The following is an 11082-nucleotide window of genomic DNA, read 5'->3' on the forward strand; positions in this document are numbered from 1 at the left end:
TTGATTAAAAAAAAGGTATTGCACTATATGTAGCATCGATTATGCTTATTAAAATTTTATGAAAATATGATTGCATCTATCCCATAGTAATTTGAGAAAAAGCTTGATCTCTCAAATTTGCTAGAAACTTGCGTGAAGATATAGTACGAAATAATAGGAAAAGGAATGAGAAAAAGAAAGCACTCCTTTAGCTATGGTTTTTGTATCTAACTTCTAAGAATAAAGTTGGGAACATTTTTTTATGGGGACAGGAATAAAAAAAATTCGATACTACGCCAAGCACCATCTCTTGGATCAGGCTATGTCAATGAATTCTGCCATCTCCTATGGTCAATGCACCAACTTAAATGGATGTCACAGTTTCTCATAGGCATATGCAATCTCCTTGTCATGTTAATTTAATTATTTGACTTGGTAACTGGTAACATAATTCTCTCTTGAAGATTGAGATAAGATTTTGGCTGAAAAAACATTTTTTTTTCTATTTATTTTATTAATATAAGATACTATTTTGTTGCTTTAGCATACATTATAAAAAATTGTCACATAACATGTCCATCGAATAATATATGATCAGTAGCGGATGCTGAAATTTTTTTATTGGGAGAGTCGGGACTCGGGAGACTATTGTTCGAATTTTATATACAAGTATAGAGATAAAATAGAATTTTGGTTTCCCACAACAAGCTACGCCTCTGAATATATGATAGTGGAACCAAATATAACTTTCCCATTTACTCTGTCTCTCTCTTGAGGGAAAAAGAGATTTTCACTATCAATGATAATCAAGTGCAACAATATCATTCATATGCGAAATTCGAGGTAGAAATGATCCGTAGCATAACACCCAATTATAAAATGAAAACTCGAGATTGAAACAAAATATTCAAAGCGAGAAAAAGTTAAGCTCAAAGAAAAAGCTGCAAGTTTGGGTGAGTGCATACATCCCTATAGCATGTCTTTGTCAAATTACATATAGTGTCCAACTCTACAATTTCTTGGATCGCCAGTTATTTTAAATATTATTATGTGTTTCTTGTCCTTGTAGATATAAAATGAAACTATTTCTCTTCCCAGACTTCATCAACTATGTACACCACCAGATTTTTATTTCACATTCAATCTTCAACGAGCTCAGTCAAATCGACAAACCTGAATTTCCTGGACAACAAAGCAGTTTCATTTCTGATGCAAATGCTGAATGAGATATGCCTACAAACTCCGTTCGATGAAATCCCAGATCCTCTCCTCCATGTATACACGGTCCCTGTTTCCACGAGGCATGTGGCGCTCGTCTGGGAAGATCAACAGCTCATAAGGCTTCCTGGCAGCCACAAGTGTGTTGACAAGCCTCGCGGTGTGTCTGAAATGCACATTTTCATCGATCATCCCATGCACCAGGAGCAGCTTCCCTTCCATGTTGTCAATGTGATGCATAACAGAACTTTGTAAATAGGCTGATTCATTTTCAGAGGGCATTCCCATGTACTTTTCTGTATAGAATGTGTCGTATCCATCCCATGATGTCACAGGAGCACCTGAAACTGCACATTTGAATACTTCGGGGAACTTTGCCAGTGCCATTGCTGAGAGATATCCACCATAACTCCATCCGTACAGTCCAATATGGCCGTCTTTAGCTAACCCTTGCTTGATGAGCCACTCGGCTCCAGTGAGTTGATCCTCAGCATCAATCTGGCCACATTTGTACTTGAGCGCACCTGCAAACTTGAGCCCGCGTCGAGCAGTTCCTCTATTATCCATCTGATACAGGAATAGCAGCCAGAATAAGAAATAAATCAAACTATCATCTCCTTTATTAGAAGTTAAACTAATAAACGTCTCAAAAAAAAGTTTTAAACTAATAAAGAAAACAGGGAAAATTAAGTGACAAAAATTCAGAGCATATGAAAGCATTTAAAGTATGCTTGTGTGTTGGACCGCAGATAGAATATATTCCAAAAGAAAATAATAAGTGGCAAGATTAGATGCAACCCAAAGCATCAAAAATTGGATTCCCGAAAGCAAAACAAAAAATCTAACCTTCCAAACTAATATGCCTTTACTACTGAGATACTGAGCTCTCATGTCGACAGTGTTTATCCAAGAATCACAGACTAGCTGTACGCTGGGACCACCATACACGTGAACCATTGTCTTGTAAGGTGGTGGTCCGAATCTTGCAGTATCGGGTTTATATAGTGCCCCGTACAAGGTGGTTCCATCCTTAGCCTTCACTTGAACTATTTCAGGAGGCACAAGTGCGAGTTCCTTAAACCTGGGAATGTGGATGGGCTGCTCATAAACAGAAGCAATGAAGCTTCCGTCCTGCAACGAGTGTAGCGTTATTTTGGGAGGCGAACCTAGGGAATCGTAGATATCCACAAACCTTTGCAACTGATGATCAAGCACAACACCATGTTTTCCCTTTCCATGGGTTAATCTTAGGGGAGTCTGCAAGGAACCGCTCGCATCTGGGAACAACTCCGTTCGATAAAGATGTGATTCCAAAGGACCATCCAGGGTTCCAGTGAAATACACAATTTCAGTAGCCTCATTTACACCAGCAACATGCTCAACCATCCAATCACCTTGAGTAATAGGTCCTAAACACACACCATCAGAATCGTACAAATATAAATGTCTGAATCCCGTTTTTTCGCTTGCCCAAATGAATCCTCCAGATGACCGATGAGGTAATTTGTCTAAAGGGGTGAAACAATCATGCAAATTTATCCAAGTTTCACTATCTTCTTGCAAAATTACTTCCCTCTGCCCAGTTTTGATATCAAACTTGAGGATCTTCAATTTAGACTGAGTTCGATTCAACACCTGAGCAGTAAGAATGTTTCCGTGCATCCAATTGACTCTTGCCAAATATTCTTCATCTTCCGCCTGCTCTCCTCCGCAGAGAAGATCCATCCAACTAACTGGTCCACCAGTGGCAGGAACAACTCCCAAGCGGACTTTCACATTTGGACCGCCAGCAAAAGGGTATGCATGATCTTCCTGTGCATCGGAGCCCACTGAACTTTTGCCTTGGTGCATGATCCTATAGAGAGGTACCTCCGATGAATCAACCTCAGTAAATGCAATAAATTTGCTATCTAATGACCACCAGTAACCATTCTTCCGATCCATTTCCTCCTACAGCAAGAAAAGATACATCTCGGTTAGCCTTTCTTTGAGTTTTTTCTTTGTCGTATTGGGAAAGAAAAAAAGTTCATGTTTCAGCAGTAACCTACCTGTGCAATGAACTCAGCAAGCCCATGTGTCTGAAATAGCAACACAAAAAACTTGAGTCAATTTTGTGCAGTAAACAAATGAAATACATATTAATTCTTTTAGTGAGCTATGACTTTAGCACTGAAAAGAGACACATAAGACATACAGATTTGTGAAAACCATATAACACAATATGGCAATCCAGGGAGATTATTAACCTTCTATAGGACTAGAACCCATGGAAAAGAGAATGATAATGTGTATGCTTTTCTGGGGATAAGGGTGGAAGCAAAGAGAAACCCTGTTCTCATTCGCTTAGGATCTTATTTCCCACTCTGAGGTTCCTTAGCCTATCATTATTCTCTCTGAAGCACCAAACGGAAAAAAATTACTTTGATATTACTCATTTTGATCTCCTAGCAAGGGATCATGAAACATGTCAAAAGGATATCTTTTAACTCAAAATCAGAAGATAAATGGAACTCAAGGCGTCTTAACAAAATAGGCAATCATATCAAGTGAAATGGAAAAGGTCAAACCAACTAACTTAATACGTATTCGATAAGTACTTACAATTTGTTAAATGATATATAAAGTCTTTTTTCTTATACGAATCTTATTTATTTATTATTTGTTCTTATCTTTTTGTTGTTTGAGAAGAAAAGTGAATGGCATACTCATACCCTAAATAAAAAGGCGAAGTTGCAAAAATCCAACTCCCTTTAAGATGATCTACAAAAACATACAGCAGAAATGAACTGGGGAAATCTATGAGAACTAAACTGATATAAATACAAATCACTAGGCATATATCCGTAGTACTCAAATAGCCCAAATACTAGGAGACAAACTAAACCAAACGCAGTATGGAACCTGATGCTTACTATAGCATTCTCATTGGCGCCCACAGTCAATTGCTTTGACACATTGTATAGAAGGCTAGACACGTGAAGCTCATTATCCCTCACATAGGCAAGTCTGGTTCCATCTGGAGAGAGATGTGGGTCTATAATCGGCGAACCAGAGGCACTTGGGATCAGGAGTTCAGTCTTGTCATCATTTTCCTGACTATAGATCTGCTCACACGTAGCAGTTGTGCTTTAGTTCATGGTAAGTAATAGAAACCTTAGGTTTTTAAGTCCTGTAATAAGTTAAACAAGGTAACAAACAGAACATGTACAGAACAAAATTTAACTAAATAATGAAAATGACAACAAGCTAATGCTATGAATTATGCTTCATCAGAAATTTTCCTCAAGAAAGTATGGAAACTGCCACCAAGGAAGAAACTCCATGGTTTCTTTCACTAGTCACTGCAACCAAGATGATTTGAAAGCTCATATTTCCAAGTACTGTTTTGAATCTCAGTCAGAAAAAAAAAAATAAATAAATAAATAAATCAGCAATCAAATGATGGGCAACACTAGTGTTTCACATTACTGTCTGATTTGCTAATTAAATTTATTTACCCATCCTAATCAGAGAAAAAATGTAGAGTGAATGCAAGACACGAATATTTGATGATCCCCCTTTCACCAAATTAGAATGTCGAATGTCCATTATGATAAAATTCATAACACATGAACAAGATATAAGATGTTAGGGAACACACCCCAGCTGGTAAAGGCACAATAAGTCTTTTTCTCCTTGGGCTGGTCTTTACCCATTCATAGCGTGTCACTCCCAAGCCTCGCTCTCTTAACCTCTCCCGTCTCAATTTCTCCTCAGCAGATACATTGTTTTCATCAAGACCACCATCTGGTGGACTAAAGAACAGGTCATGTTTCCCACTCTTGGGATCAAATACAAACAAGTTCCTGTTCAAAGTCTGATCCTGACTGAACAAGTATGCTATGAGACAATCATCGAGGCTAAAACTAATTGCAGTTGGCACTCCATAACCTGGTAAAGGATGCTGTGCTATCTCTTCAACAGGAAATATAGTGCAATTGTCCAGCGCATTTGCAACAGTTGTGTCAGTTACAGGCATTTCGAACCACGAACGTTTGAGATTCTTCTTTTTGCCACTCTCAATCAGTGATTGCATTACAAAATAAACAATCTAAGATTGAGTAATTTATGCACCAATGCGCGCATACTGTACAAATCTGCCAAAGAAAAGGACAGCAAAAAACCGTCAAAGCACGCGTTAACAGCAAACCAAGCAGAACTCGGAATTGTTCCAATACGCACATACTTCATCACTTCAAATCATAGAAAACAAGGAAAACACGAAAATGAAATCTTAAAAAAAAAATCACATTGCATACTAAGGGAACAAATTATCGGTTTTACATTGAAATTATTACTATGATTAACATAAACTGTACGCTTTCAACTTAACGAAGCTTAAATCAAAAAAATAAAAAATAAAAATTAAAGCTACTTTCTTAAGCTGCTTTTTCAAGTTGTGAAAGGGAAGGGGGAAAAAAGCCCCCTTCACTTTTCACTCCTCTGCATCGAACTCTGCTTCTCAATGTCAAGCTAAACTAGTACACAAAACAGTGAACAACAAATCTTCACACATTGCGATCCAACGCAACAAGTTAACAACCAAAACATCAACAATCAGCGCGATCCCGCCAGAGAAACTACTAATTAATCATAATTAGGCAGTATTGTGAGTAATTCAACTGTTAACAATAAACCGCGAATCCGAATATGCAATCTGACCTGTCTTTGATGATCCGGCAATGATGAAGAACGAATTCGGATTCCGGAATCGGAATCGGATTCGGATTCGGGATTCCTTCCAATAAATACTGATTAAATCAACACTTAAACGCAGATTTATCAGAAACTCTGATAATTTCGGAGTAAATTCAGAAACCAAAAGGGTTTGAAATGATTTGATGTGAGAGTGAATAGATGGTGTGTGATAAGTCAGTTTTTGTGGGAGGAGTGGCGCGTGGGTTTGTTCTGGTGGCGGAGTTAATCTAGCTGGAGTGTTTTTTATGCAATAAATTATCTGGTTATTGTTATCTGTTGCCATCCCAGAATTATCCTTAAATAAATAAACATAGTTTTTACCCTATAATTCTGATTTTCAATTTTTCATGGCAGAAGTCGCGTTATACTTTTGTATGTCATAGTATAGTTAATAATGTAATACTACTTTATTATAAATTAAATAATATTAATTTGTTTAGTTCAGAATTAATTATTATCTGAGATGGTGTACAACTACAAACGGCTACACATGAGACATTATAATTTTAGCTATAAATCAATGTGCACACTTATGTGCAAAAGAACATTCCCCTTTAATTATAATAAATATGCACATATAATATGCATTGTCCTATCTAGGGTTATTTTCTACTAATTTCATACAATTAAGTAGGACTGGCCCTAGCAGGACTACTAGTTAATTATACCAAAACCATTGTAAGAGTGTCCCCTTGGGATGACCTAGTGGATGGGGTGGTTGTCTGTTGTCCAAGAGGTCACATGAATCGATCATCAACGATCTTGGGATGGCCTAGTGGATGGGGTGGTTGTCTGTTGTCCAAGAGGTAACATTGGTGGGATGTGAGTTAAATGGGCTTTGATGCTCATAAACTGGTAAAAGAGATAGTCTGTTGCAACTTAGGAGCCGTCCCCATGAAATCGGCCAGTTGAGCCGATGCAACAACATGAAGGTGAAGCCCAAGAAGACACCCAAGACTCAGAGGAAAGAAATCGGCCCACGAGAGTCACAAAGATGCCAGCGCGCTACAAGGATTATGAGCTTGAATAGAAAGAACATGTGAAGTCTTGGTCCCCACATTTCTGTTAGAATAGGACTACTAGTGCAGAGTTTGTAGTAGTCTTTTGGTGAATAAGTAGCAGATTGTTTAGTTGGGAATGACATTCAATTAATGAAAAGTATTCTGCTTTTCTCTATCTTTCTTCTTTAGGAGTTTGGCTCACTCGAAGTAGTCGTTTACTCTCTTTCTCTCGTTACTATCATATCAATTGGTGCTTTCATTGTTTTCTCTAGAAAAAGAATATAATCAGATTCAATCAAAATATATCATATGAAAAAAGAATATAAGAATATAATCAGAATATATCATATGGAAAAACGCAACATAATTCAATCAGATTCATAGAAAATGAATATAAGAAATACCAATGAAAAAGTCGAGAGTAACAGAAACCACACATCAATCCTTACAACTCCAAGGAAAACGCAGTTCAAGAACAGAAGTCAACAAATCTAGAACAGTAGTACTAGGAAAATGAAAGGAAAATGAAACCCTAATGTTTTGTGGTGCTCGAACGTGGGCGAAAGTGAGTGGGTGAGCAAAAAGATAAGTCAAGCCCTTTCATACTCCCCAAAAGTAAACACGTTTTACATAGAGCAAAAAGTGAAAAGCGCGGATGTGAAATAAACACCCAGCGGCCGCTGGGTTATTGCGCGCGCGGGGGCTGTCGCGTGCGGCATGGAGGGAGTTGCGTGGCGCGGGGTGGATGAAACATGGCAGCGGCGCGGGTGATTGAGCGTCGTGGGGGGAGTGGAGCGCGCGGCGCGGGGGGCAATTGCGCGGTCGCGGAGATCGCGCACGACACAGATGGGAAAAGGTTGCGCGGCGTGGGGGCATTTGAGAGGCGCTGGAAATAGCGCGCGCCACGGGAAAGCAGATAAGTTGCGGTCATTGCCGCGGGCGCACACTGTTTTTGTTTTGGCCCGTTCTCCCTCGTTACAAGTCGGATTTTAGATCCATTTTCGCCTACGGATTCGTATCGAGACGAACTACAATTTTTCTTAAGACCAATCATCTGAATTCGAACTCCATATTTGTCCACCAATTAATCAATTAGAGCATCAAATCCTGAAACAACAAAATTGACATATAAGCTCAATGCAATCAACTATTGAGTGAACGAGACCAAAATATAAACCTTTAGCACACTGAAAACACTCATAAAATCATCACAAAAAAGGATAAAACATGTTATAACTCAGGAGCCTTCCCCAGTCGGGCTGATGCAACAACATGAAGGTGAAGCCCAAGAAGACACCCAAGACCTGGAGGAAAATAACCGGCCCACGAGAGTCACAAAGATGCCAGCGTGCTACAAGGATTATGAACTTGAATAGAAAGAACATATGGAGTCTTGGTCCCCACTTTTCTGTTAGAATATGACTGCTAGTGCAAAGTTTGTAGCAGTCTTTTGGTGAATAAGTAGCAGATTGTTTTATTGGGAACGACATTCAATTAATGAAAAGTATTAAGCTCTTCTCTATCTTTCTTCTTTAGGAGTTTGACTCACTCGAAGTAGCCATTTGCTCTCTTTCTCTCGTTACTATTATATCATAGTCGATCAAGCTAATTGGGTTGATGAGGTGAAATAAGGGCAACTAAAGCGTCAAATTAGGTTGAATGGTTTGTAAACGAATTTTAATGTTGTAGAGAAAAATGCTTGTCAAACTAAATTGCAAATATGCAAGACAACAACAAGATTTACGTGGTTCGGGAAGAATCCCTACGTCCACGAGAGAGTGAGCCAATATTATTGATAATCCGAAAAACTGGTAAAGAGATTACAACACACACAAGATCTCACCAACACTCAATTGGATCTAACTCAAGAATGCAGATTTCTTGATTACAAAGTGTCTCACAGTAAACTCTCTATACCTAACTCAGCGAAGAAGAATAATGAGTGCAGATAACCTTTAGCTATATGTATCATAGGTGATTCCTTCAACTCATGATCTGGACCGTTAATGATCAACGCACCAGATTAATCATCAGAGCAATGTAACAGCAGCATGCAACGGTCATGTACCAAATAACAGAATGATGACTTATTTGATGCTCAGTCCCTAGACTTAAAATTAATATCACCTCAAACCCTCAACACATAAGCATGCAGCCACTAAGAGCATCCGCATTGGGCTTACTTGATAGCCTACTTGATAGCTTACTTGATAGTAGGGGACCACATTGAGTAGAGGAGGCCACATTGTGATTACTTGGTAGCCTACTTGATTTTTTTAGTTTTGATTTTTATGGTTTTCATTTAAATTTAATTGCTTAAATTTAAATACCACAATTTAATTCAAATCGAAATTGCATTAATTTAAAATCCTACAACATACCAAACAAAAAAATCTAAAGACATAATTTAAAAATACTTAATTAAAACCTAAAAAATATAATTAAAAACTACATAATTAAAATCCTATTCTAAATAAGTCCACGACGCTTGAGCACTTCTTGGACCATGTAGTTGTGCAATGTTCTTTGTGCATCCGTCATGTACGTCGTATCTGTGTTGAGGAGCTTCATATTGAGCTCCTCCCTCTTGAGCTCGTTCTTCTTGGCGTACTTGGCGGTGATTGCTTTTAAGTTCTGGTCGGACCTGTCCAACCTCTCCACCAATTCCGGTGGAGCCTCCTAGCTCTCCGACGCCTTCCCTTTCCCATTCGCCCCCTTATTTCCAATTGGCCGGGAAGACGAGATCTCCTCGCCCGACGTCGAGGTGGTGAATTCGCCCGTCTTTGTAGTCTTCGTCCTTTTCGAGGAATGCACGTCTCTCTCGAGGTACATCAACTTGAACTTGTAGTTGTTTTCTGAGAATTTTCCACACGTTCTAATAGTTGAACGCACTCTTAGTTGGGCTCCTACCTTTGAAGAGAATTTGGGCCTTGTCCCGGAGCATGTCGTCCGAATGGCTGGAAGGCCACCGGGCGCGCGTCTCTATCCAAATTGCCTCCCAGAGCCGCAGATTCGCGCTCACTCGGGCCCAATGCCCTTGAATTTGGCGGTGTTTGAGGTTGGCGCCGATGAGGGGGTTGACACGGTCGAGAATCCGTGTCCAGTACGCCTCCTCTTTTTGATCGGCCCCACGGCTGGCGTCGTTGGTCTCCTCCGTCCAAATTTAGACGATGAGGTCCGTCTCCTCGAGGGTGTAGGTATGACGGATAGTCATTCCTTTTGCCGCCACCACCAGCGCCTGCTTGTCATGCTTGATCTCGTAGGCGATTTCCTTCCTCCGGTTGCCTTTCTTCGATTTGGCGGCGCTATGGACTGCCGGTGGATCCTCCTCGTCGGTTGGAGGGTCATCCCCCAAGTTACATCCCTTCAAATCGGGATGATAGTCGCTAGAGAGATCGGGGCACCAATTTAGATCATAGTAGTTTGAGTTGTGTGGATCCATGGAAATTGTAGAGAAATGAAAAAGGTTGAAGATGGTGTAGAGGAAGAAGGTTGAAGATGGTGGAAATTGTATAGAGAGAAATAAGGAAGAAAGGGTTTTAAAGAAGAGACGAAAAAAAGAAAAAATTAAATTAAATTAAAAATCAATCAAAGACCGAGTACCAAGGCTGCCAACGGTCACATTCCACCAATTTTGAAAATCTGATTTTTTTTTTTTTAAATTTCGGCGCATGCTATGCACGCACCCAAATTTCTCCTCCTCAAGTGCTACACGATGCATCGAGGAGTCCTCGAGTGACGATGGGCTGCATTGCCCTACTCAATGTCGCCTCTATTCGAGTAGGGCGCATCGAGTAGAGCGATGAGAGTGCTCTAATACAACAATGCATTTCGATATTCTTTAAAATTAAGGATAAATATCACTTTAAACCCCTAACTATTTTAACACTATCAATTATATCCTGAATTATTGAAAATAATTTTTTAAACCTTTAACTATCAATTTTGTATCAATAGTATCATTCATTCATTTTTTAGTTTCAAAAATTTGACGTGGCTCACCGGATACCACAATGTATTTAGAATCATTTTTTTTACCTATATTATATAAAACGACGTGATTATATGCATTACTCATTAAAAATTCGAAGGATGAAAAATGGATAAAGGGTACAATTGATAGTTCAAGGTTTAAAAAATTATTTTT

The 11082-nt window shown here is 39.1% G+C and overlaps 1 protein-coding gene across 1 annotated transcript; it reads right to left on the reverse strand.

Annotated features, from left to right (window-relative positions):
• Positions 1-872: 872 nt before the first annotated feature.
• On the reverse strand, positions 873-6204 carry LOC131014687 (uncharacterized). The gene is made up of 6 exons (XM_057942738.1): positions 5899-6204; positions 4838-5333; positions 4110-4301; positions 3246-3275; positions 2044-3147; positions 873-1764 (listed from the first exon to the last, which is right to left on the reverse strand). Exons 2-6 carry the CDS (start codon positions 5270-5272, stop codon positions 1213-1215), a joined length of 2313 nt encoding a protein of 770 aa, XP_057798721.1. The 5' UTR covers positions 5273-5333; positions 5899-6204; the 3' UTR covers positions 873-1212.
• Positions 6205-11082: the final 4878 nt, after the last annotated feature.

This window comes from Salvia miltiorrhiza, chromosome 3 (assembly GCF_028751815.1).
Source record: "Salvia miltiorrhiza cultivar Shanhuang (shh) chromosome 3, IMPLAD_Smil_shh, whole genome shotgun sequence".
Lineage (NCBI taxonomy): Eukaryota > Viridiplantae > Streptophyta > Magnoliopsida > Lamiales > Lamiaceae > Salvia > Salvia miltiorrhiza.